This window comes from Eptatretus burgeri, chromosome 11 (genome assembly GCF_056783735.1).
Source record: "Eptatretus burgeri isolate ZD-2024b chromosome 11, Ebu_testis_v1, whole genome shotgun sequence".
Classification (NCBI taxonomy): domain Eukaryota; kingdom Metazoa; phylum Chordata; class Myxini; order Myxiniformes; family Myxinidae; genus Eptatretus; species Eptatretus burgeri.
In genome coordinates this window covers 75,260,962-75,285,961 of record NC_140971.1, presented here as the reverse complement: position 1 = coordinate 75,285,961, position 25,000 = coordinate 75,260,962, and the positions used below count along the sequence as shown (strand labels likewise).

The 25,000-nt window shown below is 43.9% G+C and overlaps 1 protein-coding gene across 7 annotated transcripts in view; it reads left to right on the top strand.

The window, feature by feature from the left end:
* Positions 1 to 25,000, top strand: part of LOC147017406 (myelin transcription factor 1-like) — a 177,387-nt gene that overhangs the window by 102,833 nt on the left and 49,554 nt on the right. For all 7 annotated transcript variants that reach the window (XM_085847033.1, XM_085847032.1, XM_085847031.1 and 4 more), the window contains 3 exons: positions 7,174 to 7,264; positions 7,793 to 7,897; positions 14,959 to 15,200. In XM_085847033.1, the coding sequence (XP_085703159.1) occupies positions 7,174 to 7,264; positions 7,793 to 7,897; positions 14,959 to 15,200 (438 nt within the window). The remainder of the gene's footprint in view (positions 1 to 7,173; positions 7,265 to 7,792; positions 7,898 to 14,958; positions 15,201 to 25,000) is intronic.

The window sequence follows — 25,000 nt, the reverse complement described above, 5'->3', positions numbered from 1 at the left end:
CCTGCTAGTCCAGATATAAATGAATAGGTATCCTGCAAGTCTATATATAAATTTATAGGTATCCTGCAAGTCCATATATAAATTAATAGGTATCCTGCAAGTCCAAATATAAATTAATAGGTATCCTGCTCGTCCATATATAAATTAATAGGTGTCCTGCTGGTCCATATATAAATTAAAAGGTAACCTGCTAGTCCAGATATAAATGAATAGGTATCCTGCAAGTCTATATATAAATTTATAGGTATCCTGCAAGTCCATATATAAATTAATAGGTGTCCTGTGAATCCATATATAAAGTAAAAGGTATCTTGTTAGTCCATGTATAAATTAATAAGTATCTTGTTAGTCCATGTATAAATTAATAGGTATCCTGCTATTCCATCCATAAATTAATAGGTATCCTGCAAGTCTATTTATAAATTAATAGGTATCCTGCTAGCCCATATATAAATTTAGATGTATCTTGTTAGTCCATATATAAATTAAAAGGTATCCAGCTAGTCCAGATATAAATGAATAGGTATCCTGCTGGTCCATATATACATTAAAAGGTAACCTGCTAGTCCATATATAAATTAAAAGGTATTCTGAAAGTCCATATATAAATTAAAAGGTATCCTGCTAGTCCATATATAAATTAATAGGTATCCTGCTGGTCCATATATAAATTAAAAGGTAACCTTCTCGTCCAGATATAAATGAATAGGTATCCTGCAAGTCGATATATAAATTTATAGGTATCCTGCAAGTCCATATATAAATTTGTAGGCATCCTGCAAGTCCATATATAAATTAATAGGTATCCTGCAAGTCCATATATAAATTAATAGGTGTCCTGTGAATCCATATATAAAGTAATAGGTATCTTGTTAGTCCATGTATAAATTAATAAGTATCTTGTTAGTCCATGTATAAATTAATAGGTATCCTGCTATTCCATCCATAAATTAATAGGTATCCTGCAAGTCCATTTATAAATTAATAGGTATCCTGCTAGTCCATGTATAACTTAAGAGGTATCTTGTTAGTCCATATATAAATTAATATGTATCTTGCTAGTCCATATATAAATTAATAGGTATCCTGCTAGTCCATATATAAATGAATAGGTATCCTGCGAGTCCATATATAAATTAATAGGTATCTTGTTAGTCCATATGTAAATTAATAGGTGGCCTGCTAGTCCATATATAAATTAATAGGTATCCTGCTTGTCCATGTATAAATTTAGTGGTATCTTGCAAGTCCATGTATAAATTAATATGTATCCTGCGAGTCCATATATAAATTAATAGGTATCCTGCGAGTCCATATATAAATTAATAGGTATCCTGCTAGTCCATATATAAATTAATAGGTATCCTGCAAGTCCATTTATAAATTAATAGGTATCCTGCAAGTCCATTTATAAATTAATAGGTATCCTGCGAGTCCATATATAAATTAAGAGGTATCTTGCTAGCCGTATATAAATTAATAGGTATCCTGCCACTGCATATATAAATTAATAGGTATCTTGTTCGTCGATATATGAATTAATCGGTATCCTGCTAGTCCATGTATAAATTAATAGGTATCTTATTAGTCCATATATAAATGAATCGGTATCCTGCTAGTCCATGTATAAATTAATAGGTATCTTGTTTGTCCATATATAAATTAATAGGTATCTTGTTTGTCCATATATAAATTAATAGATATCCTGCTCGTCCATTTTATATATATATATATATAAAGATATATATATATATAAAGATATATATATATATATATATATATATATATATATATATATATATATATGTATCCTGCTCTTCCATGTATAAATTAATAGGTATCCTGCTTGTCCATGTATAAATTAATAGGTATCTTGATAGTCCATATATAAATTAATAGGTATCCTGCAAGTCCATATTCTGTATATATGTATGTATATATATATATATATATATATATATATATATATATATATATATATATATATATATATATATATATATTAATAGGTATCCTGCATGCCTGGTGTTGGCATAATGGTTAGGGTAGTGGGCTTGGGATCCTAAGGTCCTGAGTTCAAATCCCGCTCAGCTGTTGAATTAACACCAGGTGGGGTTGACTCTGCCTGTCATCCTTCCGAGGTCGGCAAAATGAGTGCCAGCATGCTGGTATACTGTGTCGGAGTGGCGACCCGTCCAGGATTGTTCCCAATAGCCAAGGAGACTGCTTCGGCGGCACCAACGCTCTGCACAGAGTATGGTCCTTATGGATGGATATCCTGCTCGTCCATGTCTAAATTAATAGGTATCTTGATAGTCCACATATAAATTAATAGGTATCCTGCAAGTCCATATACTGTATATATATATATATATTAATAGGTATCCTGCTAGTCCATGTATAAATTAATATGTATCTTGCTAGTCCATATTAAAATTAATAGGTATCCTGCTCGTCCAGATATAAATTAATAGGTATCCTGCAAGTCCATATATATGTACATGGCTCACAAAGTGGGTATGCTGTGGTATGTTTGTCAGAAATTCCACATAAAACTATTATGAGGTATTTAGACAAACCATCAATGGTCAGAAATAAAAGTGGACATCTTGGGGAACCTGTAGAAACTGGCAATATCATACTCTCCATTTCCCTGTTTTATCAAAGATGAATTAAAGCAACAGAATGTGAGTATTGTAACCTTAGAAATGTTACAGTTTGATTGGTAAAAAAATTTATTTTACTGTACGTGTATTATGTGACAGTTATTTTGAGTGTGGTGAATCAGAATGTGAACTTTGGTGTCTCTTTTATGTTTTGATGATGTTCTGTCTCCCTTTTCGGGTTTTCTGGTATCTACCCTATCTGATGAAATAATGGATTCGTACATAATGCTTCGTGTCCACTGCATTGAGAATAATAAGGAGTCCAGTGTTGATAATGTTTCTTATGATTTTTATTCCAAATCTCCCTTAATTTCTTTGAAATACGACAGAGTCTAACAGCAGAAAAATATAGATCAAAATTGTGATCAGAAAATAAAATTCGGACCGCAAGTAATCCCGTCTTGATTTTCGTGTCAGTCCCGTTATGTACGAATCATCATCTCTCGTTGGACGCAAATAACGCTAGCATTAGAAAATCTTGCCGGCTTGCAAATTTCCCTGATTGATGGATATAATAGGCACTTGCAAGCGTGTCAGCACATTTCCATTCGCCGTCGAGCGCAGCGTTTGTCTTCATGTCCGTGTCTTTGCGAGAACCGTAACGTGCGAATCCAGCGTGAGGACGCCGAGCCGAACGAGGTGACTCGCATTTGTCTGATAATTCTTCATTTTAACCAACGCTATAATTTTTTTGGTGCTTCATGAGGATCCGAGAGGGAAGAATTATGTTCTTCTTTTCATGTTTAAAGTGATTATTTTCAAAAGTTTGAAAGAAATAGATTCGATTTTAACGTTATTTTTTGCTTATAAGTGTGGCTTTCTTCGCTCCTGAACTCGTCTGTGTTTTCTTCGTAATTTATAACAACGGACTCTCTCAAAATGTGTTGTTTTTTTCTTTTTCCTGTCACATATTGAGCCTGTTTAAAAAGGCAGAGTAAAAATTATCTGTTTCTTATCCCAAAATATAATATTTACGTTGTTTTTTTCATCTGATTCCGTACATAACACTGACGCCAAGCTCGAAATTTGAACGTGTATTTACAGTGTTGTATACATTCAGTAGTAACTTTAAAACCGGACGTGCTGCAGGTCTAAAAATTTAGATTTAGCTCTTTGAATACATGCAGATTAACATAATGGGTTGCATTTCATGTTTCCCTAAACTTTTTTTTTTGCCCTTTGTGTAACAATAGTGTACCCACTTTGTGAGCCATGCACATATATAAATTAATATTTATCCTGCAAGTGCATATCCTATGTTGTAGCTGCTCCGCAAGCCTCGACTTTGTATACAAAATTGTTTTTCAAAAATAGGACCACTGGACCTGTAGCTTATCTGGGCCCTGGCCTAATTCTGTAACCCAAATTTGGTAGAATTCTAACTGGTGGGTTTGGTGAGGAAGATTTTTGAAGGAATTAATGCAATTTTCGAAATATTTCACAAAGTCCGCCGTTTTGACACACTTCTAGTCACGTGATCCACATGACTTCCATAACATAAATCACATCCCTACCCGATCATAATGGTGCAACCCAAATTTGTTGGCGTTCTGACAGGTGGGTCTCGAGAAGAAGATTTTGGAAGGAATTTGCGCGACTGCCATTTTGACACACTTCCAGTCATGTGATCAGCATGGCCTCCACATTTAACATTAGGACCCTATCCAAATGTTGTAACCCAAATTTGGTCGCGTTCTGACTGGTGGATCTGGAGAAGAAAATTTTTGAAGGAATTTACATGATTTTCACAAACATTCATTATGTCGGCCATTTTGAAACACTGGTCACGTGATCGGAATGACTTTGGCAATTTAACATCCTGACCCCCGCCTAATGTTGTCACCCAAATTTGATAACATTCTGACTAGTGGATCAGGAGAAGAAGATTTTGGAAGGAATGGTAGCATTCTGACTGGTGGTTCTGGAGAAGAATATTTTTGAAGAAATTTACTAAGTTGGTCATTTTGATGTACTTTAAGTCATGCGACTGGAACGAGCTTTGCAATTCCTGTTACCAGTCAGGAGAGGAACGTTGCTGCAAAATTTCACCAAGATTGGCCCAGCGGTTTGGCTGGAGCAGTCGAAAAAGGAGACGGACGGACGGTGCGTGATGACAATGCCTTATCTGGAATGTAAATTCCAGATATGCGAAGAATAATTAACGTTTACTGGATACAAACTATTGCTGACGTTTTTTTCATGACACATATGGATGTGGGAATTTAATGGGTTACTTATTAGCCTCGCTCGTCCCCGAAGGGACACAAAAAGCTATTTTACCAGTGCTGTGTCAGTGAGTGAGTGAATGAGTGAGTGAGTCCACACTGGTTTTCAGATGAACTGTAATTTATATACCCTGGGATGGCAGACATTTCTCATTAACAGGCTCTGCATCGTTGAATGCTCTGTCTTCATCCGTCATGTGAATAAGTCACCAAGGGAAGCTAAACATTCAATTACTAGGTCTGATCAGAGTAAAATTTTCAATTTATATCCTTATATGAAGAAGCTTTACCATATCAACAGTGAATTTATATTGAGGCGGACATGTCTTGCTGTTGGAAATCCCTGAATGGCTGTGAAATGAATATTTACATCGTACGTGTTTGGCTGAAATCACATCCAATGACAAGAGCAAAGTTAATTGAACAAAATTTTGGCTTTCCATCATTTTCATGTTTTTTTTGTCTTTCTAATGGCACACAAAATTTGAGAAAAAAACAATTTGGCCCCTGTTAATGAGAAGAGCCATTCTTGATTTTATTTAATTCAATTAGGCAATTCATAAGCACTAAAACCGATAATAAAACCAGACAGTAAGGTGGAACCAATGTGATATGCAGTTTATAAAGAACCTTTCAGTATATTTTAAAGTTACCAGCCAGTGTGATTTCATTGATATCTCTGTTATGAGACACTTGTGATATCATGTACTATTATTTGAACAACCCCAATTATTACCATCTTCTTGTGGGGTCGACCGGGAAATGATTGGCTCGGGTCTTTGATAGCCAAGCTGACTTTCAACTGAAGCTGAGTTTCGGGAAATAATTGGTAATTTGTCCAGTTTTCTTTCACCACTTGAAGAGGGTATTAGCAATCCACTCACACTCCTTGACCGTTTTGAAATTCAGTTCTTGTCGCTTGTTCCACATTGAGTATCCATTTCTTCATTGTTATATGTAAGGTGATTGTAGTTCAAGTCTGAATTTTAGAAAAACGTTATTATGTGTTTTATTTGGTGTGTCGATGACACTGTATATGTCGAAACTTATATTCAACTGCTTGCTGAGAAAATGTTTGACATAAGTGTTTGGAGTGTCTGGTCACCTTTAACGACAATACTGCATTGTATCTCTTCTGTCATGAGCCTTGAGTTCAGGTGTGCTAGCTCTTCGTCTTTGAGAAACATTGTGAAAATAAATGGACAAGACAAGACAGACAGACAAGAACAGACAGACAATCGTAAAAGACAAGAACAATTCAATAAAAGCCCGGTTTTTATTTGTATGTTTATATGTCCAAAATAATTTGAAGGGATGATAAGTTATAGAAATATTGAAGTTGGTGTTGTCTTCCCCACAGCACAGTCTATTGTTTTTGAAGTGAAATATTCACTGCTAATTAACATTACTTACACTCATTTGAAGGATATACAGGTATGTATCCACCATGTTTTTGTATACTGTATTAAAAAATAGGTGAGCCATAAGACAAGAAAATGGCCTCCATGTACTTATTGAGCCCAACGTGGATAGTTCAAAGATGTAGTTACAATAAGACCTACATTTTGTAGTTCCTTGATAATGCAATAACCTACCTTATGTAGCAAAGTTGAATTGCACAAGGCATTCCGAAGAGAAGGCTGCTGCTTGCAATGGCCATCTCCTTAACAGGGGTCAAAGAATGATAAATATATGTAGGTCATTCAGAAACATATTCATGTTGTGTGTGTGTGTGTGTGTGTGTGTGTGTGTGTGTGTGTGTGTGTGTGTGTGTGTGTGTGTGTGTGTGTGTGTGTGTGTGTGTGTGTGTGTGTGTGTGTGTGTGTGTGTGTGTGTGTGTGTGTGTGTGTGTAAAAGTGGCAGATTCCTCCTGTACCCATACCATTTTCCTTATGCCCACTTAATTTTCTCTCATTTGTATTCCTGTGAAATAAAATTATTTTGCATCCAATCGTACACTCACAATCACAAAAGTGAGGTTCCTTGCCTACTCCATGGAACCGCATAAGTGAGGTCACATTTGCTTCACAACCAATCACAGAGAAGACATAGCTGTCTCCAGCATGGCTGCTTTGACACAGAAATTTTCTACTTAATGGTGCATCTTTACACAAAAGGATGTAAAGTGAAAAATTTGAGAAAGATCAAATATAGGAAATCTCTATTTTGGAAATTTGCTTTTTGTTTCACTTTAGCCACGAGTAAAGGAAATCAACCAGGATCTTCACTGTATTCTATTCCTAACTGTTTACCTGTGCTCTCTTCTCCACTTTCCCTCCAAGTTCTAGCAATGCATGAGAGCACGTTAAAGTGCCCGACACCTGGCTGCACTGGAAAGGGCCATGTCAATAGCAACCGCAACTCGCACCGCAGGTTTCCGCTCGCATCCCAAACTTACATTACATGCTCGCAATGCACCCTCACATGCAAAGCATGGTAGTTTAGTACAACTCTATAGTAATTTGGTTTTTATTAATTATTCTGAAGGACCTTGGTTTAATTTCCAGACTAGGTTGAGATAGATATATATATATATACATATATATATATATATATATATATATATATATATATATATATATATATATATATATATATATATATATATATATATAGTAATAATTCTTTAACGTAACAAAATGAAATATATATATATATATATATATATATAAATATATATATATATATATATATATATATATATATATATATATATATATATATTGCAATTATATTTGTCTGCTACATTCTTTTATCTCCAGTAAGAAGCAATTTGAGCAATACAATAATAATACTAGTTTAAATTAATGTGTGGAAATAATTTTATAGCTGGGATTTTAAAATAGTTGATTGTTGAGTATGGTTTCTGCAATTTTTGTTTGCCTGCTTTTGTGCTTCTAGCCTCTCTGGTTGTCCCATCGCTGCTGCACGCAAGCTGAACAAGCTGGAACGTCCATCTTCGGAACAGCCACGACTCAGTGCCGCATCCTCAGACAGAGTTCTGCGGTGAGGCTCTGCATTTTCTGCAGTTTTGAATAATACAATTCACTTTATTTTCAATGCTTGTTGATAAAATAATGAATGATGAGCAATATTTTGACTTCAACATGTCCACTCTGAACAACTCTCAACATGGAAGGTGAACTTGACCGAGAGCAATTTAAAATTACTCCAAAAGGCTTTCGGTCACTCCATAAACCTCATCCATCCATGGGCATCTCAAGGCTGAACACTTCAACCAGTCTCCTCCCTTAAAATCATGATGGCACCTTGTCATCTCTGGAGTATGCTCTTTCTCCATCCTCTCCCCCCCCCCCAAACCTCACCTCAAATGGCATCACAGCACATAAGGCAGAATGTCTGAACTCGGTGTTTGCTTTCACATCTCGTGTACCCAACCCATCTTGCTCTGTCCTCATCTTACCCCACTCATACCCACCGTCTATTGGACTTTGCGTCTTTCTCACCTGAGAAGATGGAGAAAATTCTGTCCAGCCTCGACCCTGCATCGGCGATGGGCTGAGATGGCATCATTGCCCATGTTCCCAAATCCTGCGCAGCTGATCTTGCTTCGCCATCTGCACTCTTCAACCCATCCTTTATTGGCTGCCCACTGTCTGCTTAGAAGTCAACTAAGAAAGGTGCACAAACAGATCCTCTCAACTCCAAAGCAGTATGCTTACTTCCAATTATTAGCAAAGCCATGGAATCCATCAGCAGTGCTGATATCAAGTCTTTGTTATTTTGAAACAGCCTGTTCTCTGATGATCATTTTGAAATGCATTCCTATCAATCAACTCTGGATATGCTGCTGCTTCTCTCTCAGCAATGGTCAGATGCCTTAAATTTCAACAAGAGATTAGGACCATCTCCCTGAACATATCTCAGGAATTTGACACAGTGTGCCATCCTGCTCTGCTTGCCATGTTTCCTGCCTGCAGTACAGGCTGTTTCAAAAAGTGTGATGCAACTTTAAATGTTTATTTACAAAGAAACAGAAATCTCAGGAACGTGAACCATACATTTCTTGAAAGCTTATGAGATGGTATTTTCTCTCACTGATTGCTATTGCAGTAAGTCACTGCGAGAGTTAGTGAGAGCCCAAGGTCTGAAATTGGCATTTATGTAAAATCCTTGTAATTGACGTTCTTGACCGAGTGTTAGTTCTAGTTAACCTCCGCCATCGAAGATCGGAGGTTACTGTTTTCACCCCTTTCTGTTTGTTTGTTTGTTTGTTTGTAAACAGTATTACGGAAAAACTCCTCGACGGATTTCGACGAAACTTGGTGGGGGGGGGGGTTAGGTATGGTCCAAGGATCATGCCATTAAATTTTGGACTTGGTCCCCCCCCCAAAAAAAAATTGTTAGAGAAAAAATTTTTTTTTTTGCATTTCTACATGTTTGAAGTGATTTGCAACCCCCCCCCAAAAAAATTGTTACACCCCCCCCCAAAAAAGAGAGAAATTTTTTTTTTGCATTTCTACATGTTTTAAGTGATTTCCAACACCCCCAAAAATTGTTAGAGAAAAAAAATTTTGCAACTTTTTTTTCAACAAAATTTCGATTTTCTTTTTTTTTGATTTTTACATGTTTTAAGTGATTTCCAACCCCCCCAAAAAAAAATGGAGAAAAGAACTATAACTGTCAGCACTGTTGACCATATTTAATGAATAAGATATAAGGTTCACTTGAGTAACCCAGCAGTATTGGCGGCGGAGGTTTTGCACTCTCCCGAGTGCTCCCCCTCTAGTTACCTCCACCACCGAAGGTAAAGGAGGTTATGTTTTCACCCGTCTGTCTGTTTGTTTGTCTGTCTGTGTGCAGGATATCTCAAAAAGTTGTAGATGGATTCGAATGAAACCTGGTGGACACATTGGGTGTGTGAGACAAGGAAGAATTGATTCAATTTTGGTGAAGATCCGAAACTGGATCCGGATCTGATAATTTTTAAGTGATTCTTCACCATTGAGAGATCGGGCTAAACTAATATATAACACGACATCTCAACAAGTTGTGGACGGATTTGGACGAAACTTGGTGGACATGTTGGGTGTGTGACCACGACTAATTGATTCGATTTTGGTGAAGATCCGGATCTGGATACGAGGTTTTTTTTAATTTCTAAAGTGATTTTTCTCCATTGAGACATAGGGCCAAAAACGATATATAGCACGATATTTGAACATTTGTGGACGAGTTATGATTAAAATTGGTGGATGAGTTTGGTCGGTAACAAGAACAAGCCGATTAGATTTTGGTTCAAAAACAATATATATATATATATATATATATATATATATATATATATATATATATATATATATATATATATATATATATATATATATATATATATATATAGTACTGTATGGCATGATATTTCATAAAATTTTTGGACCCGATATGTTCTCGTGGATCAGGCATTACGTGGCGGAGGTATGCGCTCTACCGAGTGCCCTTCTAGTTTTAAAACGTTATCACCTTTCATCCCAACGCACAGAGCCCATTAGTTCTTCAAACTAGCTAATCTTTGAAATCAGAAATCTTCCAATTTCTCCTTTAACCACCAATCAACGGTGACTTCAATGAATCATCATCTTGAAATTGATTATCACATAGCTCTTACTTCAGATGACACAACAAATTATACTCACTCAGGGCCCAGTCTGTATGGCGGATGATTAAACGGTTCAACCCCAGACTGGCGAATGATCACCTGGCATTGTGTGAAATGATGCATTGTTGTGCAGCAGCAGAACACTACACATCAACATTCCTCAGCATTTTTCGCAGAGGGCTTCGTGCAGCCACGTCAGCAAATGAGTATAATACTGACCAGTGATCACAGTTTTGTGGGGGCATGTAATCGATAAACAGCACTTGTTTTGAGTCCCATACGATGCTGGCCATAATCAAGCTGCTGTGCAGAACTTCTTCAGAGGTGGAGATGGCTTGCCCTTCCGCTGCATCGATTCATTCTTGATCTCGATGTCCCAGTGGTGAACTTATGTGTCATCACCAGCAACCACACATGACAAAAAATCTCCACAGAGTTGAAGAGCTCCAGGTACTCTATACTGGATTCCACCATACCTTGCTGGCATACACACTCTGAAATAGCAAGGAGTATAAACTGATGTCAAGGAAAATCTGAAAAGATCAGACTACTTGCAATTCTCACTGGCTGAACTATTCATTCATCCATTCATTTACTCATATACTTACTTCCAAGATCGAGGCTCGTGGAAGAGCAAGGTGATGGAGGATATGAGGGTAGGACAGTTGAGCAACAGTTAGAGAATAATAAACAACAGAATGAACGAACAGGATTTTAAAGAGGACAGAGAAGAGGGGAGGAGACACACTAACCTGCAAGTAAGAGAGTTGCGTTTGGTGGTGTGAATGGGGGGAAAAATATTGTGGGTAAGCATGAGGGATGACCAGAGATGGCGATGGACTGCCTACTTGAAGCCTTGGACGGAAGAGTGTGGTAGAAAAGTCTCAGGAAGGCGGTTCCACATATGGACAAGTGAGGAACAAAAGAGTTGAGATGTGTAATCAGCTTGTATTTTAGAAATGTAACCAGGAGAGAGTTACTGGAAGAATGATACATCGTGGAGTTGCTTTGAGGGTCATTGGACTGAGAGAGGAGAGGGAGCTAGACTAGCAAGAGGAGAGCCGGTATATAACAGAGAAACTATCGACCTGCCTGCAATGTAAGAGAAACAGACTTTGTGCTTCAGCCTCATCCCATGAGATGCCAATAATGCAGGGGGTTTAGATTCCACAGATTGCAGGAGAAACAGATGTGACTCTGGGGCCCTATTACCTTGGGAAGCGATCCACAAATGGACTAACAACCAGGTTCCTACTTACTGATAAAAGTAAACAGAAGCATTTGGAGAAATGGAACTTGCTAAAAGTTTCACCCCATCAAGGAATCAGACCTGGGTCCTCTCACTTGTGAGACAGGCACATTATACACGATGCCACTGGATTCCATGAGGAAAATATATATGGACACAGGTCTTATCCCAGCTAATATGAATGGTCTGGAATTCTACAAGTTAACACTATGTTTATTAAACACTTATACTAGGCATTTTACCCATCACTTTGCTGACGAATTTAATCAAAAGTCAACATGTTGTACTTCACAAACATTGCACTGTATTCACCTTATCACATGACCAAGGTCATCTTCCATCTGCTAAGAAGTCAGCTAACATCACCTTCGTCAGCAACATCTTGTTCTCTGCTTTAACGGCCACAATTATTCCCACATTCTTGCAGGGTTGGCTGGGGGGAAAGTTTGCCTCAAGTCTTTCACGAACCCACTGGCTCAGCCCGACGTTCAACAGAGGTTAGGGCAGGAATTTGGAATTTGGCAAACCTACTCTTTGGGAAGGACACTAACGATGGGATCCTTAACATCCAACAAGTAATGCCAGCAGATGGGAAGCCAGATGGCACACACACCTTGCCTGTGAAAGCCTGAGATGACAGTTTATAGTTGAGCCAAGATTCAAACCCAGGCTATAAAACCCAGGCTAGACAGCTTAGAGGCTAGTATGCATACCTCTAGACCATCCTGCCATCCATCTTCATCAGCCATCCTTGTTACTGATATATGGCACTTGAAAACAAAAATCACTTCCGCTACACTGTGAAGCTCAATGTTATTTGCTTTGTTTTCATTCTCCACTTAAAATGAGTGAAATGAAACATTTTGAAGCTTTTTTTCACATCACCGCAATGCATATTATCAAGTTGTTTAAACTTTATTTATGTAAGAAGATGATTTTTGATGTCGGATACCACCGGGTGGCGCTATACGATACACATTCACAGAGAGAGAATTGAGGTCTTCACCCCACCCACCCTGAACCTCCTCCCACAGATATGCTAATCCTCATAGAAACCATACATTGGGTACCCTTGGGCAACATGCAAAATCTGTTTGAATTTTGAAACAATTTTTCCATAACGAGACAAAACAGACACAAGTTGTTCATTTGACACGAAAGAAGGAGCATTAGAGACAGTTATTTTAATTGCTGGGACAGCCATCGGGGAGGCCGTCACAAAGTGACCACTCTGTGTGGTGAACCCGGAACTCACGACATCGTGAACAAAACGTACATCCGAAACAAACACCATGACCTTCTGATTCATACGTGACGCAGCACGAACATTCTCAACACCGATAACGTCTCCAACTGCCAAAACAATTTCTTCAGTAAGAACTCCATCAGGGGGGACACAAACTAAAGCATGTTTCCGGGTTAATGCTTCGAATGCAGCATCTTGCTGTGAGTGAGCCACCGCCATATTACAATACACGACACTCGACGTCTTCCTCACTCAGGAAGAAGAAGTTAACAATGCACTCCGACTTTTCCGAACCTTGGGAAGAGGGTGCTAACTAAACAAAATAAGGAAAGGCAAGCAAAATAAAAACCAAAATAAAACAGGTTTAAAGCGAAAGGCTTTTAAATTATGAATGGACTAACAGGGCACCACCCAAAGACCAACGATACTCTAACTAGCGCCGCAATATGCTCTCTCTCTTCTCTACACAGAAAGGAAACACAGGGAAACCTTACAAGTAGAGAACGAATACGGGGGAAACGAAATGGGGAGTGTGGGAGATACCAACCAGCATGGCAGAGGACAGGTCGTCACGACACAAAGCAAGGAGCAACCATGACAGTACACACACCGTGCCAACAGCCAGCAGGGAGAGAGAGAGGGAGGGGGGAGAGAGAGAGAGAGAGAGAGAGAGAGAGAGAGAGAGAGAGAGAGAGAGAGAGAGAGAGAGAGAGAGAGAGAGAGACAGAGAGAGACAGAGAGAGACAGAGAGAGACAGAGAGAGAGACAGAGAGAGAGACAGAGAGAGACAGAGAGAGAGACAGAGAGAGAGACAGAGAGAGAGACAGAGAGAGAGAGACAGACAGAGAGAGAGACAGAGAGAGAGACAGAGAGAGAGAGACAGAGAGAGAGAGAAAGAGAGAGAGACAGAGAGAGAGAGACAGACAGAGAGAGAGTCAGACAGACAGAGAGAGAGAGTGAGAGAGAGAGAGAGACAGAGAGACAGAGAGACAGAGAGAGAGAGAGAGAGAGAGAGAGAGAGAGAGAGAGAGAGACAGACAGACAGACAGACAGACAGACAGACAGACAGACAGACAGAGAGAGAGAGAGAGAGAGAGAGAGAGAGACATCGAGACAGAGAGAGAGAGACAGAGAGAGAGACATCGAGAGAGATCGAGAGAGATCGAGAGAGATCGAGAGAGATCGAGAGAGATCGAGAGAGATCGAGAGAGAGAGAGAGAGATCGAGAGAGAGAGAGAGAGAGAGAGAGAGAGAGAGAGAGAGAGAGAGAGAGAGAGAGAGAGAGAGAGAGAGAGAGAGAGACAGAGAGAGACAGAGAGAGAGATATATGGCTTTTATATTTGTATGTACTACATACATATATATTTACATTGAATAATATTGTGGTGGTTGGGGTTACACATTTTTCAAGAAGAAGAAGGCACTTCAAACCAAAAGTTAAAAATTAGATCGACTCCGCAAATTTGAACAAAAAAGCGAGAGCAGACCCGGTTTCAGGCAACGTTTCACCGGTTTCGCAGCTGGCTTCATCAGTTACAATAGACATCTATTGTGTCTGATGAAGCTGACTGCTTTTGTTTAGAATGTGTATTTGGAATGCATTCATCTTTTTGATTTAGAATGCATAAACAATATCCTGCTTTCATTTTGTCAAATTGAGACAGATTTCAATCTCCGCCACCCAAATGCAAACTTGTGAAAACAATTAATCACCTTTTGGCAATCTGAAAATATAAAGAATGTGTCATCTTTAAGGAAATGGATCAACAAAGAAAATTAAGAAAGATGAAAGCTAAGTTCAACATTTTGGTCAATAAATATTCATTTGATTTCGGCTTTCATGTTCCATTTGGAGACTGAGTAAAAAGTCATTTCACTTGACTTTAGCACAAGCATTATTTTATACTTAACAGATAAAACTTGATCGATAACTTGTATTCTTGCCACCTTCTCAGACCCATGTGCTTCGTCAAGCAACTGGAGCTCCCTGAGGGGGGACAGCGACTTGGAGTCACACCAGCTACACCACGCTCCAATCTACCACGTGAGCTCGAAAAGTACGCCCGCCCAGGGTTTGAGGGGGGCCCATCAGACCCCCCTTCTGGAGCACAACGTACACCTCCTCTCACTGGAGCTACCTCTCCAACACCTTGTCGGTCACTCGATCCGGTGGGATCACCTGAAAAAGACTACGACGGTACGATGAGGTCACGTACCTGGCTTGATGTTTTATAAGCCGTTTACGTTTCCTTTTCTCGTCTTATCGTTTTTGTCATGTTTGTTGATTCGTGAACTTTTGCGAATGGGCTTACACATTTACATTTTTTAAACCATGTGCATTTATTTACAGGAACAAAGCTCATGGAAGAGCAAGTTTGGTTGCATGCTCTTGTGTTAATTTGATCTTCCACAGAATTGGATCTCCACGGGCAGTGCATCTTATTACAAAGTCCCTTGAAAGCATTAACTAACCTCACAGTATCTTTGATCAAAAGTAGAACTTTCGACTGGTACAAGCCGATTTGAAGGGGATGAAACGAATTGAGTTTGTTTGTGTTTTCACAACGATTAAGACCACTTCCCTCTGAGAACCCAGCACGTGTGCAAAATTTGGTGGAGATTGGCCCAGCTGTTTTTTTCCCCCACGATTTTCAGACAAACACACACACACACACACACACACACACACACACACACACACACACACACACACACACACACACACACACACACACACACACACACACACACACACACCTTATTACCTCCGCCACCAAAGGTAGACCAAGGTTGTGTTTCCACTCCTGTATGTCTGTCTATTTGTTTTTCTGTGAGCAGCATATCTCAAAACGTTATGAACCGATTTGGACGAAACTTGGTGGACAGGTTGGATGTATGACAAGGACCAACTGATTCGATTTTGGTGAAGATACGGATCTGAATTCGAAATTTAAAACAATATTTGAAGTGATTTTTCACCATTGAGAGATAGAGCCAAAACGATATCATGGCACGATATCTCAAAAAGTTATGGACGATGTGAACAAATTGGTGAACGAGCTGGGTAGGTGACAAGAACAAGCTGATTAGGTATTGGATAAGGTCCTGATGCACATCGGACCTATCATTGGGCTAACAAATGTAAACTGTTCAGCCTGGCAGAGGTATGCACGATACAGAGTGCCGTTGTAGTTTTATATAGTATCCAGGGTACCCATATATATATATATATATATATATATATATATATATATATATGAGAAAAATAAAGAAATATATACATATGTATATATGTATATGTATATGTATATATATATATATATATATATATATATATATATATATATATATATATATATATATATATACATATATATATATATACATATATATATATATATATATATATGTATATATATATATATATATATATATATATATATATATATATACACATATATATATATATATATATATACACATATATATATATATATATATATATATATATATATATATATATATATATATATATATATATATATATATATATATATACACACACACGAGGTGTGTTCAAAAAGTATCCAACCTTCATTTTTCGTGCGTAAACAAATGAAACTAGGGAGGCGTGGTTTGGTGCACGTAAGTAGGCGATCCTAATCCGTATGCGTGAATATTTTCCTGCCTGCAGAAGCTGTCAGTCGCCGACAGACCGCCGATGAGTGAGGAAGTGTACGTGAGCGCTGTCGGATTTTTGTTTTTGACAAAATGACGGAAAAACTTAAACAACGCTACTGCATCAATTTTGTGTAAAGCTTGGCGATTCCCAAGTGGAAACGATCCGCGAGATTCAACAGGCCTTCGGGAACGAAGCAATGAGCACCACACACATAAAAGAGTGGTACAACCGCTTCAAAGATGGTCGCACATCAGTGGAAAGTGAAGCACGTTCTGGTAGGCCCTCAACATCCCGAAATGACATCGTCATTGACCAAGTGAGGACCCTGCTGATGCAGGATCGTCGAATCACGATCAGAGAACTTGCAGACGAGGGGGGCGTCAGCATTGGTTCCGTTCATTGCATTGTGACTGAGGATTTGGGCTTAAGGAGAATCTCAGCGAAATTCGTGCCAAAGCTGCTAACGATAGAGCAGAAGCAACTCCGTTTGGAGATCGCACAGGACATGCTGGAGACTGTGAACAGCGATCCCAACTTCTTCAACACAGTGATCACTGGCGATAAGACAACAGTGATCCGTCATTTTGTCAAAAACGAAAATCCGACGGCGCTCACTTACACTTCCTCACTCATCGGCGGTCTGTCGGCGACTGACAGCTTCTGCAGGCGGGAAAATATTCACACATACGGATTAGGATCACCTACATACGTGCACCAAACCATGCCTCCCGAGCTTCACTTGTTTACGCACGAAAAATTAAGTTTGGATACTTTTTGAACACACCTCATATATATATATATATATATATATATATATATATATATATATATATATATATATATATATATATATATATACATAAAAAAATATATGTATATATATATATATATATATATATATTGTTGCGGTCTTCGCGCCCGCCGGCGTGCTGACGGCCACGTAACTCGAATCGCGGCACGTCGCCCACCGGACGGACAATCCAGTCGTGACCCTCTCGGACTAACGCCGGGAACCAGTCACGGGTGGACCTTTCGGTCTCACCGCGATCGAGCCAATCAGCCCCCGCGTGGGATAGGGTTGCTCGCCAAATTCGACCTACCTAAGTACCCACGCGGAGGGTAGACCGGGCGATCGCACCTCGCCGCAGGTCGACTTCGGACACGGGCCACTTAAGCGACCCGTTCCGTACTATCAGAATAACCGAGCGGTGTTATCGTCGACCTCGACGGTTCGATTAATTATCGGGCGTATTCAGCCCACTACCAACCCTTTACGTGAAGCAAGATGAGGATTCAATGGAGGAAAAGACGAAGCGAAGCGGGAGAACAGTTCAACAATAAAGCACATTTATTCACGACGAACGGAAAGCACACATATTCAATTCCACCAAATGCACACAAAAAAAAGAAAACACAATTCCATTTACACAAAAAGCAAATATAAAAGTGAAAACACAGTGCAGAGCTAATACCGACTACCGAGCACACGGCAACACTTATACAATTCTACTTCACAGACGGCGCCGACAACACATACCCAAAACCAAGGAAAGAAAATACCCTCAAGGATGAGGCGGGCCTGAGGCCGGGACCGGGTCGCGCCTACCCGTCTGGTGATGAGACGCGGAGCGGCGATGGCGCCGCAACCCGCGGGCCTCGTGGACGGTGTCTGGTAGGGGGTGGGAACGGGGCCCCCTTGGTCGCACTATCTCAGCGCGGGGGGAAACAGGAGGGGGTTGCTGATGCTCGGGGTATAGAGGAACTTTATTATCCCTGGTGTGCGTCTCCACCTCGGCCAGGTCGCGCTGCCGGCCTCCCTCGGGCGTGCAGCTCCTGGCACCGACGCGAGCACCCCCTCGTCTGCCTTCGCCGCTGCCGCCTCTCCGCCTCTGGACTCTCCACCCTGGACTCTTCTTTGGGCTCTCCTCGTTCGACTCTCTTCAGCTTCTCCAGCTACTGCAGGCTTCGGGCTCCAGACTTCCACACTCTTCTCTCTGACGAACACCGTCCTTTTATCCCCCCGTAGCTTCGCCTTTGACCCCCTCCCTTTGACCTTTCACCTCGCTCCCCATTGGCCCGAGAAAAAGTGGGCGTGAAGGCTTTTTGATCCACAAATTTGCATATATCGATCGTTCTGGAGGCGGGGCCAAATCGCCCCTCGCTCACCGATTGGACGGCAAAAAGTGGGCGTGTGTCGTTTTTGATCCGTTTTTGAAGCACAAAATCCGTGATTTTGTACACGCTGTTCAACGTGCGCCCTGCACGAGTCCAACACCGGTACCCACAGCGGGGCAAGAACGGTGGCGATGCTACGGTTGCGAGGTGTGACGTGAAGGTCGTGGCGGTTGTGGTGAAGCGGTGTTGTGGTTGGTGGTTGATGTTGTGGTTGTGGTGGTAATCATGGCGGTGGGTCCAAAATAAAGATAGTAAAAGAAAAACGGCTATCCTGAAGAGTCGCAGCACGTATAAATGACATGTATTCCCACTAGACAACGGGTTTGGGCCTAACTACACATGCACTTACCGAGATACCTCACCTAAGGGACCTGAATGGTGGTTTGCGAATTTGGTAACCACAACACTACCCCCTCCCCTTTTTACAGACTCGTCCCGAGTCGTCAAATTTTCGTGTGCCATCATGTGTAGTTTTCCCCTAGTACATTTTACCTACGGATCCCTGAGTGCGACATTCATGGTATTCGTGTCCCCAAAATAAATAACCTGAGGGCTGCGTAACTATCTAAACAAACTCACTCACACGGACGACTTAAATAAAATTGCCGGCGCTAGACAGACATGCCGGGGGGCGCACTCATATTTACAGTACATCTTAACCTTGACTTACAAATTTTACACTAAACCATGGCCCAGGATCATTGAACTCTGCAAAGAAAAGCAGTTAGCAGGGAGCCAGGCTGCCCACATGCAGTCTCTGACTCAAATAATGCAGGTGACAGGGAACGTGGCTGGCTGCTCACACGCAGTCCAAGGCCTTCCCTTTTGAACTGAATGCAGTGAACCACAACGGTGCATGGGCTGCACAAACGCAGTCTCCGTGCCAGCTCAAGCGGCACACGCAATGAGCACAACGAATGGATGCATGAATGGATGGACGCAAACACGGTGCACGGGCCGCCACTGCAGGCCCGTGTTGTCGCTGCCAACAGGGCAGTTCTTGCAGCTTGCAAACTGTTGCCTTGATCCTGGCGCACATGGAAATGAACAGGGGGGGGGCAAAGCAAAAATTGAACGGGGCTGGTGAACCTGGGCAGTGGGCATGGCATGGCAAAGGCAGCAGGCAAACACAGCCCGCGGAAGAAGGCCGCTGCAGGCAAACACAGCCGGCAGATGAACTGGCCAGCACAGGCCTTGAAGAAAAACAGCCAGCAGATGAACTGGCCGGCACAGGCCTTGCAGAAAAACAGCCAGCTGGCAGACGAAGTGGGCCGGCACAGGCCTTGCAGTAAAAACAGCCAGCCGGCAGATGAAGTGGGCCGGCACAGGCCTTGCAGTAACACAGCCAGCAGATGAAGCTGGCCAGCCTTTGCCGTTCAGTGGAGGTTGGTGGAGGGAGTGCGGTGGTGCTGGCCACTTGGAAGGCGGGCTCGGACCTACCTACCTGTCTCCCTCCCAACCTATCGCCTTTGCCTGTCACTGTACATACCCACTCCCTTAATTTGTCAAACCCCAATTTAGCCCCAACTTATTTTTTTGTTTATTTTTACTTTTATTTTCCCACTATAAATCGTCCCCTAACCCCCTTTATCGTCCTTGTTCGGCTAACCTATCCTGTCACCTAGCCTACTCCCAACCCCTACGTTCCCTTCCCGGAGGGGAACAAGGGAGAGCTAACGTCCTGTGTCGAGGCCCAACGAAGCCTCAGAATGGCCTCCCCAGAGTTCGGCGATCTTTAACCAAAGTGGGTCCAGCGGCCCACAACGACAGCGAGGGGATGGATGGTGCGGAGGGGTACATCTCCTAATCTACCCTAACCATTTAACTGTTAAACTACCCCGGGGCTTTCAACAAGCGCTTCTCGCTTAAACTATTGGTTCTAACAACCCAGATTCCCGTCGCCTGTGTTGGTGTCCTCACAATTTCGGGCCTCGCCCCCCAATTTTCTCTCCGTGCCCTCACACGGTCTCCTGGCTGGGACACGTGGCTCCCTTTGGCAGGCACGACCCTCTGCCGAATCTCCCGCTATGGCACCCCCGGGCACTACACTGCCTCCGAGCCTACCAGCTCCCTAACACCGCGGAGTGACCCCCATGGCACCTCCCCTGAAAGGCACACGTCGCAGGCCCGCCTCCCGGACCCCTTTCCGAGGGTCACCCGTGCCCACAACACTGCCCACGCGGCTAATGGCGCCCCGGGCCCCCGCACCAAGCAGGCGCACCCGTGCCCACTACTCTATCCCGGCCCCCCATGGACCCATGGCCTACCGCGGCCGACTAGCCTGGTGCCCGGGGTACCCACTCAGCGATACTCACCTTTCGCAGCCACGCTCCCAAGCCCGTCAACAGGGCTCCTGCACCCCTCCAAATGGGTCTCGAGCCTACTTTCCCACCAACAAAACGACCTCCATTTTTCAATTTGACTAACCCAGCTAACTCAATCCACACTGACCCCGGGGTCCCTTGGGCGGGAGTCACTCCTCCCCCCAATCACTCATCGCACCATGCATTCCCCATTCGCTCCATACACACAGACCCGCTGGCCTCACTCACTCAACAAGTACTCACCTCACAACTCACCAACTCTTCAACACACACACCGCTGAACTCTGCCATCCTCCTAACTACATCCCCTAACTAACTCGTGCTCCCACGTCGTCCCTTAAACTAGTAGCACGTTCCTTTTAACACTACGTAGCTAAGCTACGTCCCCACTACACATTCACTGTCTGTCACTGTCTCCAAATAATCCCATTAATCAATTCCCCAACCTAAATCTGGCTACAATCCCTCGAACTAATCCATTCCACGGACTCCATGAGGACTTACCCCTGCCCCATGAAGTCGGTCTAACTAAGCTAACCCTTCCCCCTAACTAGTTTCCATCCTGTGCCCAGGGTAAGGGGGTCTTCCATCCCTTGCCCAGGAATCCTGTACACCCGAAAGTGAGGCTTGCTTTTTTTTTTTTCATGCGCAGCACCTGCGCGGCAACTCAGAGCTCGCGCACTTTACACCTGCCCGTGACGTCATGCAGCTGCACGTGTACCTCGTCCCTCCTTGGACGGTACCATCCGGCCGGGATACCCCTCCTGCCGGATTCCAACCACACGTGCAGCCATGACGTCACCGTGCGAAAAAAAAAAAAAAACACAAGCCCCACGTCTCGAGGGGTTCCCCACGCGAACACATGTGCTTTGCCCGTTGGGGCTTAACACACACGATCGCGTGGAGAACCCGTCCGGTCCAAATCCGTTTACCTGCCTAAACTTTGTCCGTCCGCGGGATCGGCAAATCCACCGCGTGCGTTTCCGGACCGGGACTTCACTCTCGCAAGCGAGCACGTGGCGGTCTCGTGCGTTGCACAGCACGAACCGCGTGCTCACTGCTGGGCGAACCCGGCACGGTCCCCGAAACAACTACAGCCGCTACTCGGCTTTCTTTCCTCTGTCGCCGTCGTCGTCTCCATTCCACCCACGCACACCTGCGTGTTACGACGCACACAGTCCACACCATCACATTCACACCGGGAGATGCGGCTGCGTGCTCCCGCATGCCAACCGACATCTCCCTCACATACCGCTCTCTCACACACACGGTCTCCCTTGCACACAGCGACCTTGCACACGGCCGTTCACTCACGCGTGCCTCACTACTCTCACACCGTGCCTCATCCACACACGCGGGGGCACTCACCCGCGGTACCTCACTCATACACACGGCGACACTCACACACGCGGTCTCTTCCATACACGGTGCCTCACTCACACACGCGGAGGCACTAACCCGCGGTGCCTCACTCGCACTCCGTGCCTCATCCACACACGCGGGGGCACTCAACCGCGGTGCCTCATTCACACACACGGCGACACTCACACACGGTGCCTCTTCCACACACCGTCCCTCACTCACACACGCGGGGGCACTCACCCGCGGTGCCTCACTCGCACTCCGTGCCTCATCCACACACGCGGGGGCACTCAACCGCGGTGCCTCATCCACACACCGTGCCTCACTCATACACGCGGGGGCACTCACACACGCGGTCTCTTCCACACACGGTGCCTCACCCACACACGCGGGGGCACTAACCCGCGGTGCCTCACTCACACTCCGTGCCTCACCCACACACGGCGTGCTGGGAAGCACACACTCCGGCACAATCGCCACCTCACCATTCACACACGGGGTCGCTTCCACACACGGGGACGCACTCACACCTTGCACCACACACACAGGGACAACCACACTGGGGATTCGTGTCCCCACAAGGGTCTCCGGGGCCTCTATACCCCCCAAGCTCTCCGTGCACCCGTCCACAGCACTCCTCCCCTCAACCTCGCGAAGCACGACCGAACTCACCTGGTCGTGATCCGCCTCAAGGGGGCAGACTCCCTCCCCTCGTTCCTGGAGGAGGCCATCCAGCTGCTCGCACTGGTCCTCCACCCAGTCCGCCAGCTCACCCCCATTATCCTCCACTACCTCCGTGTGTGTGTGTGTGCGTCACTTACCCCGTCTTCATCGTGCAGTCTCTCCTCTATTTTTTCTGTCTCCCGTGTCTCTGCCAACTCTGTCACCTCTTCACCCTTTACCTCCCTTGTCTCAACTATTATTATTTCCTTTGTCACGGCCTTCATGCCCGCCTGCTGGCATCGGCCCATGTTCTGCGTCTCACCCCGCAGCTTTTTCGTTTCTTCCTTCAATTGCTGTGTACTCGCATCGATCTTTTCGTTCATGCTTTTTATTTTCGCATTCATTTGTGCCAGCATGGTGAATAGCTGGGCCATGTCGGATGCACTCAAGTGAGCCGTTTCGGCAGGGGTTGGGGAAGGGTCTTGGTGGAGAGGGGGGGGGAGGTGTCATACACCGCGGCCGCTGCCGCACCCACCTCGGGCCCTGGGTTCAGTTGGGCGAGTCCGTGTTCCTGCACAATCAACATTTCCTGCTCGGGGATTCCATCCTGGACCATGGATTCTACATTACTGCACATATACATTTCTAATACCCCCGGCTCCCGCTCGCCTTGAGACGCCATCTTGCTTCTCGTGAAGGGTTAATTTAACTCGCTCGTAATTTGGAGGGAATCGGGGGTCGCTTCTCTCACCCCTGGACCGATTCCCGTGAATTTAGCCGGAGACAGGAGAGCCCGTTTTCCTGTTCTCCGATACCAGTGCCGCGAGGAGGGCGATGAATTTGTATCCCACTCCTGACACCAGTGTTGCGGTCTTCGCGCCCGCCGGCGTGCTGACGGCCACGTAACTCGAATCGCGGCACGTCGCCCACCGGACGGACAATCCAGTCGTGACCCTCTCGGACTAACGCCGGGAACCAGTCACGGGTGGACCTTTCGGTCTCACCGCGATCGAGCCAATCAGCCCCCGCGTGGGATAGGGTTGCTCGCCAAATTCGACCTAAGTACCCATGCGGAGGGTAGACCGGGCGATCGCACCTCGCCGCAGGTCGACTTCGGACACGGGCCACTTAAGCGACCCGTTCCGTACTATCAGAATAACCGAGCGGTGTTATCGTCGACCTCGACGGTTCGATTAATTATCGGGCGTATTCAGCCCACTACCAACCCTTTACGTGAAGCAAGATGAGGATTCAATGGAGGAAAAGACGAAGCGAAGCGGGAGAACAGTTCAACAATAAAGCACATTTATTCGCGACGAACGGAAAGCACACATATTCAATTCCACCAAATGCACACAAAAAAAAGAAAACACAATTCCATTTACACAAAAAGCAAATATAAAAGTGAAAACACAGTGCAGAGCTAATACCGACTACCGAGCACACGGCAACACTTATACAATTCTACTTCACAGACGGCGCCGACAACACATACCCAAAACCAAGGAAAGAAAATACCCTCAAGGATGAGGCGGGCCTGAGGCCGAGACCGGGTCGCGCCTACCCGTCTGGTGATGAGACGCGGAGCGGCGATGGCGCCGCAACCCGCGGGCCTCGTGGACGGTGTCTGGTAGGGGGTGGGAACGGGGCCCCCTTGGTCGCACTATCTCAGCGCGGGGGGAAACAGGAGGGGGTTGCTGATGCTCGGGGTATAGAGGAACTTTATTATCCCTGGTGTGCGTCTCCACCTCGGCCAGGTCGCGCTGCCGGCCTCCCTCGGGCGTGCAGCTC